At 31.4% G+C, this 23,344-nt stretch overlaps 1 protein-coding gene across 11 annotated transcripts in view; it reads left to right on the forward strand.

Annotated features, from left to right (window-relative positions):
* The window catches only part of LOC148600752 (uncharacterized), a 51,467-nt gene extending 30,832 nt beyond the window's left edge, over nt 1–20,635 (forward strand). For 6 of the 11 annotated variants that reach the window (XM_088554607.1, XM_088554604.1, XM_088554608.1 and 3 more), the window contains one exon: nt 13,014–20,635. In XM_088554607.1, coding sequence (XP_088410733.1) covers nt 13,620–16,334 — 2,715 coding nt within the window. In that variant the 5' untranslated portion in view covers nt 13,014–13,619 and the 3' untranslated portion in view covers nt 16,335–20,635. Of the gene's footprint in view, nt 1–2,612; nt 2,813–5,410; nt 5,541–6,562; nt 6,681–13,013 lie in introns of those variants that run through there. The other 5 variants (XM_088554606.1, XM_088554614.1, XM_088554613.1 and 2 more) reach the window with 5 other exon arrangements.
* The last annotated feature ends 2,709 nt before the right edge of the window (nt 20,636–23,344 follow it).

Consider the following 23,344-nt stretch of genomic DNA (forward strand, 5'->3'; position numbering starts at 1 on the left):
TTAAAATATTTTCAACATGCAAGCATGTTTAAATCTTAATTTTACCACAGAGATTGGAGAAATAATTTTAATCAAGTATAGGCTTAAGGAGAACCGGTTTCTTCCATGATATATGTAGAAGCCTTGGGAAATATTAAATGGCAGGAAAATGCTTGCAGAGTAATCAAGGGAACCAAGGTTATAGCGGTAATCAAAGAGTAATCAAGGGAACCACGGTTATAGTGGTAATCAAAGAGTAATCAAGGGAACCAAGGTTATAGCGGTAATCAAAAGAATGTAATCCAGGGACAAAGACCAGACATGGAAAACAGACATACACAACAAAGAACATAAAGTAACTAAAATCATACATACAAAGTCACAAAAGTAAATGAGCAACCCGGACTCCACTAAAAAGTGGGAGCATGGACCAGGTGCACCGGTAGGGTGCAGAAAATTGAATTACTGCATGGTGGTTAAAAAGTTTCATGCATTTTTGATCACCTGCTTAAAATGAGAGAAATATAAATTATAAACCTTCCATGTTCAAACAGATAGATTTTAATCACAACCAAAACCTATTGTAACAGTCCAAAAATTGGATATAGACTGAATATAAAAATAGACCAAATATTTTTTGACCACCTAAGGTTTCCAGATCTTATTACATTATAACACAAAAAAAATATCTCTCATTGTGCTGTTAATTGACATCTCTGTCAAATTAAATCTTCTGTAAAAAATTGAATGGGGCTTATATAGTTGTAAAATGATTAATTCTGGACAAACAGTAAATATCTATTATATACTTAAATATTTGAATAAACTAGGTATTAGGGTATTACTGGGACAAGTGTCTCTCTAAATTGACAAACTATCAAATCAATTGTAAGGCTTTCCTGTTAATTCATTCATGCCATTGGATCATACTGTTAAATCACAAAACTTAATATTTCAGTTTTTAATTTATATGAAAAAAATGGAAAGTGACATTAAATTCAAGTTCATAAACCTAAGGTCATATGATGGTTTTAATTTGAATATTAAAATTTGTTGGTTCAATGTTAGTATTCATTGAAAGAGGTCTTTTTTTTATATTTCGTGTTCTTAAAATTTTGTTTGTAGAAAACAGACTTAAAACACAAAAGAAGAGGGTCAAGCATCAGATGGAGAAAATCCAAATTAAAGATTTTTCATTTGAAAACCTTGTAAGCATAACCCCTCTAAACCTTTCAAGGAATTTTGCTTAAATTTTGTAGGAAGTTTGGGCATCATATGTAGATATGCATGAAAGAATATTTTTACTATCAGAGGACTCCAATGGAGATAATCCAAATATAGTGTTTTACATGTTAAAACCTTATAAGCACAACTACATTTTGACAACGGGAAGGATTTGGATGTTATTTTATAGGAAGTTTGGACATATGTAGATGTACATGAAAGAACATAGTTACTGTCAGAGGACTCCATAGGGAAACAATCAATATTAAGGGCTTTACTTGTTAAAACCTCCTTAGGCAACTCCTCTTAAATCGCTGAAGGAATTTTGATTTTATTTTATAAGAAGGTTGGGTATCATGTGTAGATGTGCATGAAGGAATATTATTACTGTTGGATGACTCTGTTAGATGACTCAAAACAAAGATAATCCAAATCAAAGGTTTTTAAAGTTAATTCCATTTGAAACGGGGGTATTCTGTTTGTGAGCTTGCTCACAGCATTTCTAGTTCAACTATTATTCAGTTGATGTTTATTTAAATTACTGAAACTTTGACTTATACCATTCTAATGTTGAAAATCTCTATTTGAATAAGACTCTAAATTTTCCTTTACATTTTAAACATGAAAATACAGGTGCATAAAAATTTCCAGGATTAAATTTCTAATATTGAAAAAGTTTAAAAAGAAAAAAAATTGTCTTAAGCATTTTTACCGCTAAAATCAATTTTGTGCAAGCAAATCTTTTAATCTGTTAATCTTGCTTTGTCCTCTTACATAATAAAATTGAATGATCTCGTTAAAATGACTATCTTCATGTTGTGTTTAGCTCAAAAGATAAAAGATTTTGAAGGTTAGTTTAAATATCTGATGACAATTATGGCTTTGCAAATTGATCTGCCAAGAGAAAAAGACAGAAAAATTTCAATCCTGCCTGTAATTGTTCTCTATTGTTATGCTGCACAATACAATACACAAGACAAGCAATTTTTACTACCAATTTTTAGCTGCACACTAAGGGAATGTTAAGGTACTGGCCCATCTAAACAGTAGGTGTAATAGACATTAAAGATTTTGCTTTGGGTGGATTTGTCAACTAATTTCAATGTACTTCTACATTTTTATGCCTCTAATTTGAAAATTTAACTTTGATAGCCCTAATTGACAAATGGAAAAGAAACTGTTCTTACATAGTACTCAGTATGTTCTAGAAATTATGTGAATGACAATTTGTCATGTTGAAATTTTGAACCAATCATTCATACATGCAATAAATTTTGCATCTTAAAAAACTATGAAACAATATTTAAAAAAAAACAAAAACAAAAACAAAAACATATACTGCAAGCAACTCAGACAGGGCTTGTACTAAAATAAAACCCCTCTGAGTGTTTAAAAATAGAACAAGGTGATTTCATCCAGAAAATATGTAGTAATCAGTCTTGGTGTGAAGGCAGAAGGCAATAAACACACCAGAGCCTAAAGGGAGGTGATTTACATGATCGACATGTATTGATTAATGTAATTAAAGGAAATTAGTCTGACCTGGTATATTTTGTGTTTGTCCAGTTGTGAGTTTTTGTGTGGATTTTTATATTTCTGCTTTGAAATAGTGAGTACCGTCCATATTGTGTTGTGATGCATTATTTGTTTGTTTTTGTTTTATTTTTAGAATTTTTTTTTTTTTGTACATGGCTTGGTTTAATAAGAGAGACTGGCAAATTAATATTTTTTTTTTTGGAAGATTTGTATTTTTTTTAGGATTTGAACAGATCTATGTTATATATATGCAAAGAAAAACAGAGCAAAATATGAAACCATTGAGTTAATTGTATAACAGACTTAGTAAGAATCAGATTTTTTAATGAACTTCCTCTGCTGTTTTCTGTTGGGAAAAATTATCCATACAAATCAGTGCATTTACAGTCAAACTTTAATTGTTTAATAGCAAAGCTAACTCATAAAGATTTGCTATAATTCTTAACTCTTGATTTTCAGCAGTCATACATACTATACATGACACTTATGCTTTCCATTCAATTAGCAAGTATATATGTTTGGGGGCATTTAAAAAACTTACTTTTGCACTTAGCTTTTCAAAGTTAAAAGACCGGAGGTTTGAAATCTTTCAAATTAAGAAGCTGACCAAAATGATCTGTCTATTTTGTTCTCAAAGTGTCATCTTTAATGTTATGAGTATATTCTGAGCGTTAAGTGAATCAGTAAACTTTTGTGAGGTATTTTCTGTCTTAATGGGGGTTCTTTAATTTGCGCTTAAACATAATGTTCATACCTTTGACTATTAAATGTAAAATATATAACACTCATGAATACATTACCAGGAGCTATATATAAATGATAACCATATATATCTATGTAAATGTAAAAAATATGGGATTTTTATGGAAAATGTATGAGATATAAAATAGATTATAGTTTACTTTAGGTTACAGTACAGCATTTAAATCTAATGCATTAGTGACTTGTTACAAAGAGAGAAAAACTTGAGATAGTTTTATATATTGATAATCTGCAGAACATATATTTTGCCATCACATAAGTGGTCTGCTACATACAGATCAATGTGTTGGTTTTTTTTTTATTCCCACTCAATGAGTGGGTGGTATATTGGATTGTTATTTCATCAAAATTTTGATGTCAGAACTCCCAATGGATGGATTAATTGAGGTGGAGAGATACAGATCCTGAGTTTTTAGTGGAGTCGGAGTTGTTCATTTACTTTTGTTGTTTTAGTTACTTAATGATCTTTGTTGTGTGTGTTCTCCATGTCTGGTCTTTGTCGCTGGATTGCATTCTTTTGATATCTACAAGAATCTTGGTTCCTTTGATTACTCTTTTAGAATGTCATTATTGTAATGTTTTGATGTCTTGTTGTCTTTTATGTTTTTGTTTTTTTGTTAATTAAAATGGTTAAATTTCAAATATTTTTTAATAAACTTAAAAAAAAGTTTAACTGTAAATTACAATGTAATTCCCCATTGTTGTCACATGATGTCATGTAAATCAAGTCATTGATGATTTTACAAGAAATGTGAATGTAAAAATAAAAGAATTTAGTGATTCAGACTTGTCACCATAAATTACAGGAATATTTGATTACTCAATCAACCATGTCTGATCTGGTGTCATTCATTTCTAAGGACATACCAATGTAATGTTTAGTGGTTAATCACAAGTTAGGCTACACCAATGTAATGCTATCTTGTGTGGTATTTATATTAGTCAAATGGCTAATGCATTTAAATAATTTCTGAAACAAATATGGCTCATGTGATTGGTTGAAATCAAATCTGGAATGTTTGTTTAAGATTTTGGAGTACTTAGTGTGTTAATTATGGATCATGTGAGAATTTCTATCTTTTACATTTTTTCCATGGTTTTTTCAAGTACATTTACTGCCAGAGGCACTTGCATATATATTGATGCATCTAATGAATATTGATTTGTTTTGGCCTAAATATTACATCTTATTTAGGATCTGCACAAAAGATTTGAAATCATACTGTAATTATGTCAATTTTCACTACCTTCCATGGAGGACTGATAAGAGTAAAAACAGTGCCAGTGAAATTGATTTTTTAGGATTGAAAACCCTTATCATTTTTGAAACCACGAAAAATTTATTTCCACAAATATGTTTACTTGACAGAATCCACAGAAATTGGCAAAAATTAATACATTTACAGTATTTCTTGTCAGCTATTTTATTACTCTGAGAGATGATATAAAGTCATTTCTACTCTGTTAAATATACAGAATAACAATTATATTCTACTGGGCATAAGGAGAATTGAAATGTTGATTATGTAAAAGAGACAACCCCCACCTGGATGAAAAATGTCAGCAGTGTTCTTATTTTTACTTTTTTTTTAATTCTCTTTACAGAATGATTCATGTCATCATTGTCTTGAAAACATGTCTTTTATCTCAAATTACACAAATTCTCATTCTAAATGAGTTTGACCTTTTGTATAGGTTGAACGGGATAGTTCTTACAACTGCACATTCATAATAAAAACATGCAGTTTAGGAACTGCATTTATATCCTGGGATCTCCCATTAGAATATGGTTATATCCCCTGTCAAGCTGACCAATCAGATTGTAGTACCAGTATCAGGTGGCATATTTCAATCATTCCAGTAGAATATCTCTCTTTTTAATCCTGGACATCTTCTGTTAATTGATTGACAGGTGATGTAAAGGTTGTTGACAAACAATTTTTGTTTACCTGTGAAATAGACAAATTATTTACATATTTTATCAATGGATCAGATATAACAGGATCAAGTTGAACATTTTCTATGGTTTAACATGATTTGTAAGTTACTGCATATTTGTTCTGTCATGCTTTAAAGGATTAGCTAAAGCTTGTGCCTTTCTGATATTGTAAATGCATTGTTATATTAACATATCAAAAGATGGCATTTTATTTTGGTGTAGATTCAAAATTTTCAGTTTGAGGGGGTAGCAAATTTTTGACATTTTCAGTGTTATTAAATTTAAAATCACGTCTTTCTTAAAGACTGCACTCAGTGTACCTGTACTAAATGTTTTAGTCTGGATCCACTCCTACACATTGGTTTAATATGTAAAATGTTCGAATTTTATTGTTGATGTTTTTAGAAACTTTCAAGTGTTGACCAAAATGCATTTTCTGAGACATTGATCAGCTTGGATTTATCGTTTTCTATACTTCAGAAGTTCTACATGCCACTCTTGTTAACACAGTACTTATGCATTAATATGTATGTGAAACTATAAAAATTGCTCATAATGAACTTAACACAGTAATGATTTGTTACATATTCAAGAGTTATCCCACCTTTTTTTATTTGAGGCTGCATTGTATGGTAAGATAAAGCTGTTTCATCTTGAATATCTGGTGAATAATGGAAATTGTTGATTGTTCACAGTTTTGATTGCAGTTCATCAGAGTTTTGGCTAATTTGCAAAATTTTCAGAAATACTACAGCTGGATGTCTCAGAACAAATCCAGGTGTCCATGCTTTCTGCCTTTGGCATTAGCAGCTAATTTCTTGTCAATAAACTCTATAAAGCCTTGACATACCTACAGTTGAATTACCTGTGAAAATAATTAGCTTAACTATCGTCAATTTATGGATAATTACAGTGTTCCCTTTATGATAATTGTTGGTGTATTTTAACACATTTCACACATGTCATGAGGTTTTAGTTAGCTATTACTAGAACATGATTTGGCAGGAGGTTTGTTTATCTTTATATTGTTTATTCTTAGTGCAGTATCAATTATTTATGGGATGCTGTACATAAGATAAGTGCAGTGTTATGTAATTATGCATATTTAATATGCGCATCAGTAATTGCTATGATCACAATGGTAAGACATTACCTCTCTACCATAGATGCTAATTACTAAGCATAGTGAATACTAGTTGTTATCTGTGATTGGACAATTTAACCTGAATTGAAAATAACAGTAAGAATTTCATTATTTTAGGGATGTACTTAATGAGCTATATTTTTGCTAGACTTGCATGATCAGCTTTGACAGGTTTAATGAGTGCAAACACAAGGCAATGCTTCAAGTAATTGGTCCACAAACATTTTTTTAAATATTTTACTAGTTCTTGAAAGCTTCTACCAGTCTGGGATATCAAGAAGTACAGATAATCTGTGCAGACTTGTCTAACACTACTTTAATAATCAATAAATAGTTTCAATCAGTGTAAAGTATGAATCTAGCTTTAGTTTAGCTGTTAAGAATATTTTTTCCATTGATTTGAAGGTAAGAAAAAGTTATCATTTCTATGAAAACCATAACATTTGAAGATTTATAAAGTATTTAGAGGGTTTGAACCTCCTTTGTGTTGGAAAATTTTGTTAATTTTGTACATCATTTGGGAAACCAAGGACCCATTACGACCTGGAACCCACCCTTTTCAAAATCTTAACATCTTTGGTCCAGTGAAAAAGAATTGTAATGTAAAGGAATTGGAAATAAATCTGAATGGACATGTGTTCCTCATTTAGTATTATGCTGAATGTAAAACAAAATCTTGTTCTATGAATTGTTGCAAATTTATATTTTTAGTTTTTGAGAAAGTTTGATAAGAATTTATATGTAGCCTACTAATGATAAACTTATCATCTAGATTTGCTAGAAGTCCTTCTAATAAAATAGTTCATTGTTACCTGTATCAGCATGTTGTTTGACACAGAGAATGAAGCCTCTTTATCTTTTAACAGTAAGCAGAGAGGTTAACAGTATAGTCATTAATTTTAAAGGACTTGTAACAAGTACCATGGAATTAAGGACATCTAAATTTTATAAATAAGGCAATAGAAATGTTTTACGGGTTCAAATTGACTTTCTTTAGAGGAAAGTCCTGGAATCAATTTCACAAAAAGTCGTAAGTTATAACGTCACAATACTATTTTAGGTTGTGATGTCAATACTTACGATCAGCTTTACTTTTACAACTTTATGAAATTGACGCAAGGACTTTCAAGTTAATGGTTCACTTCAGGAGTTTATAATCTACTATTTAGTTTTAATAAAATGGGTTGAAGGTTTGGGACCCAGGTAATGGAAATTTCAAAGGTCCTGGCTCAGAAATTGGAAGTCCAGGACTTTGGACTACAACCAATTAGAATCCCTGTGCTCACATTTTAAAGTTCTAATGCTGGCTTGTAAATGTTATCTGAAGGTGACGAGTCTTGCAACATTTGTTTTCTGTAATTGGTATATTATTACTATAAGAAAATCTTTCCAAACTACAATGGTCTTAATGTTCCTATGATATATCGAGGTTAAGAGGACAATTTTAGCCTGGAGCAATAATAGTATACAACAATTGTAGGTTGATATTTACAAAAAGCCGATGGTAACAACTTGTAACACTAAGTGACTAGCGTAAGGGTACTTGTGGGGACATTATTTATGAATGTGCAATAAATTGTTGAGGGCGATGATTGTTGTAGGATGGTAAAGTGTGAGGATCAAGATACACAATTGTGCTTTTATATACAAGGAAAACAATACTGGATTGTAAAGTTTGTTATTTTTTCCTTCTAGAAAGGTTAGTTGTTGAACTAAGTCATAATTGTAATAATTGGGATAGGTGTAATGTACTACAAACAATCAGGGACAAAAAAGACTGGGATTTTATGAGGTTTTCCATCTTTTAAAGGTCAGCTGTTAAACTTGCTTTTCATGATTGATTTGTTTAGTGGATGGGTTTTGTGGTTTCCACATAAAATTTTTATTTGGAAGTTTTGTTAATGAAGTTGAATTTTGTTTATGCTATGATGTTTTTACACTCAGATATTAGATACACCTTGTAACTTTTATTAACTTTATTATGCCAGTTGCCTTATCAAAACATTTCAGTTAAAGTGCTTGCTAAGCCTTTTTTTTCTTACCTGGTCATTAGTTTTATGAGGACTCTCTCTTAAATAAAGTTTTCTATCAAATTAGAACTATAGATTCCTATTTATCTTAGTTCTTATTAGATTTTCATAACAAAGATGAGAAATCTGGCTGAAACACTTTTGACACAGTCATCCTCTTCTATTGGTATCCTGATGAATGTCATATGGGCCCATATTGAATCGCTTTACAATATTCTATACATTGATTAGATTAGAGAATTGTAGGGTTGGGGAGTGCAATGGTTAATAATATGTTAGATAATTGACGAGAATTGACAGCTCTGCTTTGTAGTGGTGGTGAAATGTACATGACAATTATTACAATCATTTGTTCCCAATAAAACGATATTACTTCATTTGTAATATTTAATATGTCTATTAGTTAGCTATTTGGCAGATATTGCTGAAGATTTTGTGATGTCATATGGCATATTATACAAAGGGTGTCTTATTTCTTCCTCTCAACTTGTGAATCAGTTTTTATTGTTCAATATTTGTTTGCCAGAATCTATGCTTTTGAAATAACAACAACAAAAAAAAATGCCAAAATGAATAATATTAGATGGTGTGTAAGAGCTTTATGTCCTTTAATTAAGATCTTAGGCAGTTCTAATTTTTATAGATTTGTTATTTTAGACGGGATGTATACCATTGTCTGTTCACGTGTCTTTCACCCTTCAAACAATAGCTAATAAGAACTTCCAACAATTTTCAATAATTTTTTGTAAATTGTTTTTTTTTTACTTTAAATATGATTATCTTTTTGATTTTTATATAATTCTATAATTTATGGGACTTTATTTTTAAATGGATGTCAGATCCATACCTTCTGGATAAATGTATATTGTGGAGAAATGCTTTTTTGGTGGATGGTCTTATTGAGCAGTGATCTCAATTCAGAGATCCAGACACTTTAAAAAGGAGGGCTGCCAGCCAGGGTTCCAAAAAAAGGGGGGTGCCCTTTTTTGTCACTTTTACTTGTGAAAATTATTAATTTTCCACAAAAAATGGAGTGGTGCCAACCCTCTCCGGAGATTGGTCAGTGCAACCATCATTAGTTAATGAATGTTCATATTAATTATAAAGATGAGGTAACAGTGAAGGGCATATCATTCATCTATGATGGAGTTTTTTATTTTCTTCTGAAATTATAACTTAGGTTAAATATAGACTCATCCATCAGTGCCATTTCTTTCTATAGTAGTATATAGTGTAACCTTGGTAGTAAGAGACTTTTATTATGTAGGAGAACCTTCAATTCAGTTAGTTGATGTGCATGAAATTAATCTATCAGCTGCAGTTATCTTTTATGTTTTGTTTCATCTGATAAATTAATCACTTGCTCATTGAAGAGATTTGCTTGGCAATATTACAATTCAGAAAGTAATGAAACATTTCTTTGTGTTGGAAATAAATGAAGTAATTGAATTATAGTTATAGGTTTTTATTGGGAATGTTATAGTCTAGACTTGTAGCTTGCCCAAGTATGAAAATAAGTTATTGATTTTATTTCTTCTATAAAATTTGAATCAACATGGGATAAAAGTTCCCTTGCCAGTCTGTATATTCCAAAGTAATTTTTCATAGAATTGTAATGTTAGACCACATCTTAAAAACATTCCTTATGGAATACGGCCAGAACCATCTAAAATACCCAAAAAAATCCTTATGGAACACAGCACACTATAGGTTTGATTTTTCAAATAAATGGTATACTAAGGGGAAAAGGTGTAATTTGATAAATCCTTCAAAGATAAGTTTTTTTGGAGAAGGAGAAATATGGACAATAATAGAGTTCTAACCATTAGTTATAGTCACCAACGAGGACTGAAGTTTTGATTAAGGGAACTACCATTTGATTATTAGTGGGTAGGATGAAAACAGGATACAAATCTTCCTGAAATAAAAAGACAGGACAGGTCATAAGGAAAAATTAAAAATATAGGATCTTGTGTTTTCATAATATTTGATTGTTTATGGAGAAAGAAAATTTCAGCAATAAAATAAATTGACAGGATAGGATTTTTCATCTATAGGCACCCTCGTTCTGATAAAAATCAAATGATTACTCCCTGCTGTTGATACTTCAAGTTATATACAGACTGATTTAAGCTGTCTTTGTAAGAATCATGCAAAATCTGAAAAATGTGATACACCCCAAATAAGGCTACATATTTTTATTTTTGTAATTAAGTTGTTTCATGGGTCTATACTATGAAATGAGTAATTATTCATTCAAATCTGCCTGCTCTTAGGAGATAATCCACATTGAAAATCCAATAGATTCTATTGTTATTGAGTGCCATTTACAGAGTTATCTCCCTTAATTTTGAAATCTACAGTGTATTCTATACAATTTTCATCTCCTAAGAGCGCAGGTTATATGAAAATCCACATGTTAATTTCTGTTTACTATGACATTTCAAACAAAATATCAAAAATAAAAATATGTAGGCTTTTTACCCATGAATCACATTTTGCATGATCCTTAGCTGGAGTGCTACTTAAATGTTATTCTGGCCATGTTTTCTTAAGATAGTAGTTTTATTTTGATTTAGATTTTTTATATAATGTTGTAGGCAAAATCAGTGTGGAAGCCTTTTATAGTACAGAAAAGAGAAAGGGGTATATTTTGGTTGGTTTCTATTGCCAAAATGCTTAAGCATTTGCTTCCTGAAATACATTGTAGCTTCACCAAAGTGATGAATACATTTTGTTTTACAATAGGTACTAAACCAAGACCTTGAAGGACCTGAAAGTAGGAGGTCACATTACCTTACCCTGGGTTGACCTTCATTCTAAATTCTCAAGTTTCACTCAGTACCCCCTCCAATCCTTAATTGTCTTGCTTCAGTTGATATGTGGAATGTTTTTACACATCAGTGTTGTCTTAACTCTCCCTAAGGGTGTTAGGATGAAGTATGAGGTGTCAGCCTACCTGGTTTTTCACCTGTACATCAAAGGGAAGTCATTAACAGGTAGCATGTTGATGGTCCAGGACAAGGTGTTCTAAGGGCTTATTCTTGTACCATTTATGAATGATATGTCATTATGGATTGTATCTGGACAACTGAACATGTATTTCGGGCATGTTTCTTGTAATTGTAGATTGTCTTTGATAGGAAATACACAGTGTTTGAATAAGATTTGCTTCAAAACATGGCTTTCCTGTGGTAGTTTTTCTGTTTTCCATGTATTTCATTATGTAACCTGTTTTTAATTAATTTTATTTTGTTTTTTAAGGTTTACATCTTGTAATTGGTAAATATATGATTTCACTGATTTTTATGTACCTTGTTAACAGTTCTAGCATGCTCAAATATTGTGTAGAGGTGTACACATGTTTTTTTTTCATAGATATATTTTACTTTTTTAACTTCTTAGACTTGAATAAAATCATAAAAATGGGATGATTTATATAGTTACCATCTTTTCACATTTATTGATGAATAGAAAACCTTATGTAGATATGTAGTCTTTCAAAGAGATATTCTATATTATGGCATCATGTATTGATATAGGATCACCAGGGTGTGTATAAGTAGGTCTTAGGATTGTGCAGATTGTAAACATGCCTGTAATTAATTCAAACCTGCATTTAAAAGTCAATAGTAAGGCATGTCATATTACTTTATATTTGAGGCTAATCTGAAGTGGGAGAGTTTGTATTTGTGGTGGATGAATCCCTTCTATAGAAAAACTTTCAGATTGATAATTAATTTGAATTGATCAGGTGTTAAGGCGTTGATCATACCTATTTCATAATATTGCAAATATTGTCTGTACAAGAATACAGTTAGTACATGTACAGAATACATGTACAGTATACAGTTACAGTATACATGTACAGAATACATGTACAGTATACATGTACAGAATACATGTACCGTAAATCAGAGAATGATTGCATGTTTTTTTTTTTTTTTTATTTCTGTTGCTCGTCTGAATATAGCTGAAATATTGCTGCTCGGACGTTAAACCCCAACAATCAATCATTTATTTCTGTTGCTTAATCTTCTAATCTTACTGAACCAGGTGTTTTGAATATATATATATAAAAAAAAGAGTAGAATAAGGTTTTGTAAAAAGACAACAAAATGAAATAAAATAATACACACAAAAATTTGTGAATGGATCTGAATGAACCCAGACATACAAGTGTTTGTTATGAAAGTTCCATGTTATAAACTTGGAAAAAAATATGCTGGATATCTCTGGTATAATAAGTCCTTCGAAATTTGAAATTATCACTTGAAGGATACATAATGAACAAAAAAGAGAAATTCTATTTCCCAGCTGTGCTGGGTATCTCAACCTTCATGTTCTTCATAACAAAAAATGTTCCAATATGTTTATTTTTTCTATCTTCTCATTTCAGATATATAAAAATTGAGGGAGCCAAGCATAGCTGACAAGAAGCCATTCAAAATCACTTTTCGTTGGGATACAAACATCTTTTCGTTGTATTCAGTCAGGGATTACTAATAATAAGATTGGAAACAATTTGCAACAAATATAAATATTTTTTCGTAATTTATAGTTAATGCAGCGTGAATTGTGACCTATTTTCATTGAAATATTGGATACATATTATTCATAAATTATCGAGAGGAATGTTAAAACTTCAAAAGCACCAAACATAAAATCTACTTTAAGGATGAAATAAAGTTAACTCACAACTGCTTTAGGAAAATTAGATGGAACGAGGGAATTATAAGTGATTTGTGGGATATAAAACATCGTGTTTAATTTTTTTTTTAAATCCAAGCTTGTAGTATATGAATTTTATATGAGGAAGAAATAGTCACTGCACAAGGACATATTATACAAGTGATATTTGAGGTTTTTCGCCCTTTGGACATGCAACAGACGTAATTTTGTAAACAAGCAGACGTCATGATTCAATTGTTTTTAAAATGGATGAATTTAAATCTAGATCACCAGACTGATATTGTTTTAATTATCTGATGACAATATAACAAATATGGCAAGCAAAGTTAGCTCTGGGCAATCTGAAATATATCGTGCACGTATGTTGCCAGTTGTTTCCTCTGCACATGGCTCATTGCCTAGGGATGCTCGTAAAGATACTCATAAGACAAAAACAGGTAGTGATGTTAGTGGACGTAAAACTCAACCACATGGATTTAAACCTTTGTTCCCTTTAGACACAAGTAATTTTGTGTCCAAAATTGTAGATAGAAATTCTCAGGATCAAAGAGAGGCTAAACCTAGGTTGGTATCAAATGTGTCATCTGCCATTGTGAAACCTTCACCTTTGTCAAAGGAGACTCGTAGTGAGGTGAAGGTTGAGGAAAGAGAGGAAGTTCCACCTACACTACCTCCCCGTAAAAAACTGCCGCAAAATCCACCATCTCCTGGGACAGTGAATTATTTGGGATCACAAATTCCAATCTCTATGAGACACCATGGGAGTCAACTTCCTGTGAGAACAGAAAGACGAACACTTCCAACACCACAAACTCCCAATCAATCAAGTGTAACTAGTGGGACCAGGAAACTCCCGTCTAATAGATTTGACAGACCAGTAGGGGAAACCTCCATCAGAAGAGAGGAGATTTCTCATTCTTACAGGAATAAGAGTGAATATAATTTGTCTAAACCTGATAATAGTGAAAACCTCAGAAATGGAGAGGCAAAGACTCATTCAAAATCTAGATTAAGTCAAAACTCAGTTGGTGATTATCAAAATGCTAATGAAATAAGAAATGAATCTAAGAGTGATGCAAGTTCATCGGACATAAACTCAGATACCAAGCCACTTACTAGGACTAATGTCACACAGCATGATAAAATTTGGGTCAAGGAGGAGCCTAGACATCCCCCAGGGACATTGAGTCCTCCTCTTCAGGAAATAACTCCAGAGACTACAGAAGAATTGTGGAATAATTATGACCCATTGGACAATTTAGATTCTGGTAGTGAGTCATCTGCTGATACCATGATTATGATGACAACTGAGGAAGAGCAAAAAAATGAAGAGAAAATACGACGAAATCAGAAGCATTTCGAATCATCAAAAGGAACTGTTAGTGATACGACTCTGACAAGAGAAGAGTCAAGGTTACCCAATGTTGGATCTTATTACCCAAAACATTCAAGTAACATTGATTTATCACCGAAAAGTTCAGAGGAAGATGACGGGTATGGTACTAATTCTAGTACCAGTACAAACTTCTCCTCATTATCTTCTCTTGGTATTGGAGATGTAGAACAGAAACCCCTTCATGGGATTCTGAAAAAGACAGGACATTCAATGCCCAATGGGCTTAATGGGAATGCTATATACACACATACCTCACAAAATAAACCTTCACAGAGTACCTGGGCTGTTAAAAGACGCACAAAAATAGCGGAATCACAAGACAATTCATTACAAGAGAAGTTACGTCAGCTCGCCATAATTGAAGAAGAAAATACTCACGATGAGATCCATGAAGATAGGCTAGGAATCGGCAGACGGAACTCTGATGCTGGGAGTTTTGGTTACTCCTCAGATAATGATTCACATTGGAAAAGTGTTGTGAATTCTGCTCCACCAAAATGTGAGAGTCAAATGATACATAGAAGTCGACCTTCTGAGGAAGAGGAAAAACAGGAGGAGGTTATTCAGAATGACTTAAAAAAGTTTGAAGGTGAGTTGTATGATAAATTGACTGATATGGATTTAAATTATCGAAATTATTACGGATTTGACAATTCTCAGGCTGATGACAAGGATAGTCCAAAAGTGCTTTATTTTAAGGATAAAGTTATTAAGCAGCAATATGATAGTGACAATTATTATAATCCAAGTTCTTATCAGAATGCTATGCCTCCATCAGACTTTCAACATTCACAAACTCTTCCTTCACAATCACACAGAAGAAACATGCCAGAATTGTGTCAGCGAGCATATTCAAATAATCCACATCAACCTCAGAACTATGGACAAATGAATGGCTACGAAAGTCAAAATGCCTCCTATCGCTCGTTAGCTTCCTCAACCTCGGGACATCATTCGTCGTATGACTATGTTACATCAAGCAATGATAATATTAGCATACATTCAGGTCATTCCATGCCAGGTAATTTATACAAAACAAAATATGTTTCAGTAGATAATATAAATCAAAATGGAAGGAAAACTGTGTTTGCAAGTTCAGCGGACATCTACAATTTATTTCAAAGCAAGGAAAATTTAGCTACGCAACTTCAAAGGCCAGCCTCTTACAGGCATAGTTTTCATGCAGTGCCTGTAACTATTGCAAGTGGAAAAGCTGATCCAAATGACATATTTAATGAAAAGACTGAGCCTCGACCGAGATCTTCTTCAACTAGTGTGGGTTCTAAAAATAAATGGAACCCTTTTGGTAATTTGTTTGGAAAGAAACGTAAATCTTCCACAAGTGGTGAAAATTCTAAATCTGACAAAAGTAAGGATTCAAATCAAGGAAGTGGACGAAAAACTCAAACACTGAGAAAAACTGATGTACACCATCCTCAGCTTGAAAACAGAACACCTGAAATGTTGCCACGACGACAACTTGTGGAAGAAAATGGACCAATAGTGCCTCCTGTAATTAAATCATCAACACTTCCAAGAAATGTGCAAATAGACAAAGTGTTCCCTGATAAGCCATTTAAAACCATGGCACTTTTTGAAGAATCTGGAACAAAATTGTCAACTTTGGTGTGACCCATGATTGTATATATTCTACTAACCTATAAATTATTTATTTTTTTATGTTCATGTAGGCTGTTAGAATTAAGGTTCTGTGTTAGGTTTATCATAGAGTTAAAGCCATAGGATAGATATTTACTTTCATCACCAGATTTTCATGGAGGAGAAAATGTGTAAAATATTATTTTCCCTATGTTCTTTATTACTGATAAGTTCTTGGCTATAAAAAAAAATTGTCATGAAGTTTATTTAAGCTTTGAAAAAACAGTCCAAATTTTGAACTATATTAATTTCTTATGATAAAAACTTGTGCTTTTCTTAATCTATGACAGAAGTGCAGTTGATTAGAGCTTGTAAAAAGATCTAGGTTATAATGTTTAATAAACAATAAATGTTAACCCAGATTTATGACCCAGATGTTGATGTCTTGTACAGTCATACCTGTCTTAAGTGACCTTCCAAGGGAGAGCAAGATCTCAGTCACATGGGACAGGTGGTCTTTATATTCAGGTTTATTTTGCAAAGAATGCAGTTCATAGTCTTTTATGACAGGTCAATGCTGAATACAGGTGGATCCTGAGACAGGTTTGACAGTACCTCAGGATTAAGATGTCACAAGAGTTTAACTTAACCTGTGCATTTTATATAAATGTGATATAAATGTTTTGTATTGATTAACATGATTAAGTTAATTAGGTTAAGTCATATTTTTGGTCAGGATTTAACCCTCAACCCTCTCTTAACGCAGATTCGAAACTTGGTCCACCCTAACTTCTAAAATAGAAAACTTTACATTTTTTGTATCAAATTTGAATTTTCTATAAATATTCCCCGAAACTGTTTGGTCTTCTGCTCTGTATTTTCTTTTCACACCATGTTTTCCTGATATGCTGTATCCTTCCCTTTTCTCTTGACTTTTTAGAAATATTGCATGTCAAGGAAAATTAAAGTATTACTCATTCCTTTTAATTTCATTCCCATCTAATCAATGAGTAAGCATTTATTAGAAATGATTTTTGTCAATCATTATGCTGAAATTACGGAAAAGGTACACATAATTAAAAAATTCCTAGACCTGATAAAAAATCTCCAAATAATTTTGATTTGCCACTTTGTGGTCAGCATTATGACTCGTTTGAAAAAATTTTTTTCCTCCAATTATCTGTCAATATTTCAAGTGAAATATCAATATTGATCTTGATTTATTATCATCCAATTTTACAGTTACAAATGATAAAATAATATGTATTTCTGTTATAGATCTTATTACTTTCTAAGAACAAGCTGTGTGACGTCATTTATACAGGGCAATTCTGTAACATTAAATAAGAAATTGTACTGGTAGATAAAATTCAGGATTGGCTAGAAACTATTTCTATTTCTATAAGGTGCTTTAAGGTTAACTCGTTGTCAAGTTTTTTGTTGGAAGGGAGATAACTCAATTTGGTTAAAGTGACTAAGTTATGAGCATATTTTTTACACATTGATAATTGAGTATCCTAGTATTCTGCTATTGTAATTTCATTTTCATTATCATTTTCGTTTTAGCAATAGGGTGTTATTGGGATACAATGATAGATCAATCTTGTACTTGTACACTGTACAAGCATGCATTTAACATTGTTCAATTTGAGGTCAGTCATGTCAAGATGTTACATACCTAAGGTCATATTTTATACATTTACAACACATTTTTACATAAATGAATAAAATTAATATTTTTAATGATAAAATCAGTTTTATTTTATTGTTCAATGTTGGAAACATTCTAATGCACTTAACTAGCCATTTGTTACTTACACTATTGCTGGAGGTTGTTTTGACATTTTCACTTATTTTTGGATGGAAATTCTTAAGTTATGGTCGAAGGGGCATGACACGTTGATTTGACATGTTAGTTTCATTTATTTCAACAAGTTGATCATTTAAATGCTTAATGTCATTTCTACAGTACCACTGTCAATGCATAGAGGATTTCCTTTCTTTCTTGTCGTGCATAAGAAAATTATATTTGATTAGGTTTTTTGGACTGAACTTTGTTGATATTTTTACCTTTACTTGTTTTCTCTGCTCCTGTTTAAGATCATCGGGACTTAGGATTATTAGAATAAACTATTGCAGGGGTCCATAATAGAAGTTTAATCAAATGTTGTGAAATTTTAACAAAATACTGTAGAACATAATACATAGGTTAAGATTGATTATAGGGTAATATTGAATTTACTGTCATGTGCTTATTTTGAAAATTAAGAACATGCGGGGACAGATCCAACATTTCAGATTATGGGGTTGTCAATATTAAGTAAATAATTACCAAAAGATCAACTTTGTTCCACCAATATCCATTGAAAATGATAAAACCCTTCTATGCTCTAGTGTATATTTAGCATTTGATGAAGGAATTTAGGGAGCAACCATTTTATTTTAGAGGGGCTAGGATCAATCTTGAAATAAAAAGGCTGGACCAGGATGAGCAATTTGGGTAAAATAATAAGCCAGGATGCAAGTTGTAGAAAAAAACTAGTATCTGGTTTGAAAAAAAAATCCAGGACCGTCTAGAGTAAAAATGAAAAAGCAGGTCAGAAATTATGCTGAAAAAAAACCAGGACACTAAATTTGATCCTATCCCCCCACCCCCACATAGAAATCAAATGGATGCTCCTTTAATACATTTCTTGGCATTTATCACCTCTCGTTTTGTCTCCACTTTTACAAGCTGTTAAGTTGTAGTTTTGTTTTATTTTTTATTGCTCAGGGGTAATTTATTGTGTAACTTGCATTTTGACATAATTGAATTTCAACAGCAATATTTCAAAACATAAAACAATGTAATATATATACTAACATTTTCTAGGGCAAGGTTTTATTAGGCATATGATTTTCATCTTTGGTCATAAGAATGAGCATCCAGGCCTCTGAATGGCAAAACTTGAAAAAATACATCTGGGAAAATTCTTAATTGTTTGTGATGCCATCAATTTCAAAGACTTTAAATCAGAGTTACCATGGAAATTAAGAATATCATCAGACTTAGATATTTTTAAGTATTGTGGCACTGGGGCCAGGTTACTATAAGCATTTAGCACATTACTATTTATTTATGATTTTGTGGCTTTTTACTTATTGGATAATTCGTTTTGATTAATTTTTTTATCTCAAAACAATTTCTTTTTTGTAATACGAACTCTTCCTTCGATGTTTGTATTAATTTCTCTGTCTGGTGAAGATTCCTTTAAATCTAGATAAACACCTCATTAGTCATTTTTAAATAATTTTTTTAGCCTCTAAGTTGTATTTAAAAAAATATATATATTTTTTAATTTTTTTTTAATTTATTTTTTTATGCTCTTCACATTTTACAAGTTCTAGGTATATCTCTTTGGGATGGTCTTGACTAGGTGTTAATTATTATAATTGTTCTGCATTTAGACCTGTTGCATTTTAATATTTATTCAACATAAAACTGCAAGTTTGGTAAAGTTCCATACTTAAACCAATCAGAGTTTGAATATCTACAAATCCACATAAAAAATTGGCAGAATCAAAAAAAGTAGACAATGCAGTTTTTTACACATAAAGACAGCTACTTTACAAATAAGTCATTATAATAAGAAAATTTCAGGAACTTATTCATACCAATATTTTTGCATTATAACCATAACATTGATGTGAAAATATGAATAATATCAAAAGAAAAATATGCACAGACAGTTGTTTATTGATGTAACTAGAATTTTTCCAGAATCTTATAAGGATTTGTACTTTTTTAAACTTTGCTCTTAAAAGATTTTAGTGACCTACTTGAAAGTTTGCACATGTCAAGAAGTTAAATGTCAAACAAATGGTGCCTATTGAAGATTTTTTTTATTGCATTTTTGGAATGTTTTAAAGTAATTGAAATTTACATTTATTTTGATGTGTGCACATTTTGTTAGAAGGATTTAGAAATGTTACAAATTCTGAACTTCCTAAATATAAGTACCTGTATCATTTTGAATCATTAGGCATATACATCAGTGTTTGAGGGTTGTAACTTTAATTTATATACTGGTAAATACAATTAAAGTTCGGTTTGAAAATTCAAAGCACTGGGCATACTAATGTTCCTTTAGCAGATCATGAAAATTTCATATAAAAGGTTAATTTTCAGGACATTACATGATGTAGGCTAGCTACTGTGATAATATGTATGAGTTGTGTATATTTTATGTGTACATCATTAATGTACAGGGCAGTATTATATCATACTCATTGTTCATTCATTACTTACTACTACTCTTTCTCCTATATCAAATCAATAAAATATTTTAAAATAATGGAATGATTTATATGCCCATCTTTTATAGTGTATACATCTTCTGATAGAGATAGTATGATACTCAACCACCCATTTGTACTGGATCTGACTACATGTACCATTACTTTAAAGCAAGGGTTCTTAAAATTAGTTTATGGTACAAGTTATATCTTCAATATTAAGTCTCTCCCTTTCATTTTTATATGTTCTTCTGTTTAGAAGGGACATATTATGGTAGCCAGTTTCCATCTGTTGTTCACACCTGCGATTAAATATTACTTTAATTAGTCCCAATATCTAAAAATGCTGCTGCCAATTTTTGTGAAAGTTTGGTGAATTGTTTCTTTCTATTGATGTGAGCTCCAATTTGATTTTTATTAATTTCCATTACTTCATTTTTGAGTTATAGGGTTTTATTCTAACAGAAATGGAGTGATTTGTGTCCCCTACCACTACATGGAAAGGGACATAGAAATATACTGACGTCTGTCCACTCACACTTGTGGATGCACCTCATAGGAGATTTGAGACAGATTTTGTTCAAATTTTGCAGAAATGTTAGTCACCATTTGTAGTTGTTCATATTGTGCTGCCATTTTTATTTGACAAATTTTACAAGAGTTATTGAACTTTCAACTTTATTGTGGTGGCAGGGAACATATGACCAAGAGTTAATTGTATGTTTTTGGAGAGAGTGATCACGGGAACCAAGATTTTAGCAGAAATGAAAAGAAAGAAATCCAGGGACAAATACCAGACATGGAAAACAGGCAAATCCATCAAAGAACATAAAGTAACTAAAATAAAACATACAAAGTAACAAAAGCAAATGAGCAACTTGGACTCCATTAAAACTTGAAACTTTGATAAATAGTTTATTGTTATGAATAATAGCTCCCTCTTCAGTTTTTATGAATTTCTGATTTTCTGTTTTGAATTTTTTTACTTTATTCGTAGAAGTGGCAATTTCCCATAATTGGTATTAATGTAAACATTTTTATTTTTATATATTTGTGTCAAATATTTAATCACAATCAATCCAGAGCTGTATCAACCTTGAATTTTTTGTCAATATTTGCTCCATCTGTTCAGGTTGTGGCTTCTATGTGTGTATCTAGTTGTGCTTCTTTAAGTATTTTTAGTCATTGATGTCAAAATTGAGGACTGAAAGCACACAAAAGGGGGTATGATGTAGTATGCACAAACAGGTAATTTATTTTTATACTTGTTGATAAACTATTCCCCAGACAAATCACACAAGTATATATTTCTTGTTGTATATTGTTTATTTCTTAATACAGTCATCAAATCAACAGGCACAACAAAATATATGTTAAGCCCTTACAGTTTTATTTTTAGGGAAGACAGTGAGGATGTAATGTAGTCAGTTAATAAAGAAAAGTCTAAATGAAAAAGAGGGGAACATTATATTCCTGCCAATACTTTGTTAGTTGCATGTGTAGTAGAGTTACATAAGAAAATAAGATCGAGATCAAAAGATATAAAAAGAGGAAGAGACCTGATGAAACGCAACAAATGCACCATCGTATAACCTTTATAAAAACAGTATACACTTTTAGAGATCACAAAACAAAAGGTCTTCGATAAGTGTAAACATATCTTAAAGTAATTACAACAGAGATATTAAAATCTACGGTTACCGTAACAGAACGATGACTCTACTTCAAAATAAACTAAAAAGCGAAATAACGACACGAAGAAACTTTTACTATTTGTGGTGGTTTTCACCATGATAGCTCCAATTTAAGTTAAGATTTGTTTTGTCATAAATAAAGCCAGAAAAGTACACTTTGATGAATTTGACGGCCCTTATTTTATTTTATTTTTTTATTTATTTATTTATTATTTTTTTTAATTTAATTTTTTTTTTTTTTTTGGTGCTGAAGACTAAAATGCGTTGAAATTTTCAAATGTGACAGATAATAAGTAGAGTGCACACAGAATGAGAAACAGAAATGAGCAACACAAATTCAATAAAACTTACAGTGCTGCAAAAGGGAGAAACTAAAGCAATGAGAAAGGTCACATTATAAAAGTTGAGTGGTTCTACAAAGAACATACAGTGTATAACAATCTAATTAAAACGAAATCTTGTAATTTGTCCACTACGTTCCCGGGAACAAATTACAAGATCTAGTTCCAATTAGATTTATTGTTTAGTAATTGTCGGTAATGGCAGTGACTAAAAGATTAAGCAGACCATCTCTCTATGAATCGTTTGTCAGGGAAGGGCAGTAAGACCATGCGTCCTGTGCATAGAAAAGGGGGAGTTTTTAATGGAAACAAGCATCTAGCTGATATGAAAGTGAGAAAAGGAAAGGAAATGTGTCAAAAATTGGCAACAACCGTACCGAAAAAATCATAGGTAGTCCATGGGCCTTCAATGAACTGAGAAAAATTCCAAACCCGGATTTTCCATTCGAAACCATAACTATACCGGTTCAACGAAATGAACATCACACTATACCCTAAACCAGGGACTAAGACACTTTTGTAGCCACAACCCTAGTTTTAATTAAAATTCGGGTGATAATCTTGAGATGATTGAATATCATTTGAAATAGGCATATTTTATGTCGAAGGTCAGGAATTATCAATTTTACAATTTAATGTTTTGGACATTTAACCTATGGTCGCTGAACTTTTGATCTTGAACTTGATAATTATATATTTATTCAAATATTATGAAAACATTATAATCTAACCT

The sequence above is a fragment of the Perna viridis genome, chromosome 12 (assembly GCF_037379345.1).
Source record: "Perna viridis isolate PV_CMFRI_1.1 ecotype Kerala chromosome 12, ASM3737934v1, whole genome shotgun sequence".
In the NCBI taxonomy this organism is placed as follows: domain Eukaryota; kingdom Metazoa; phylum Mollusca; class Bivalvia; order Mytilida; family Mytilidae; genus Perna; species Perna viridis.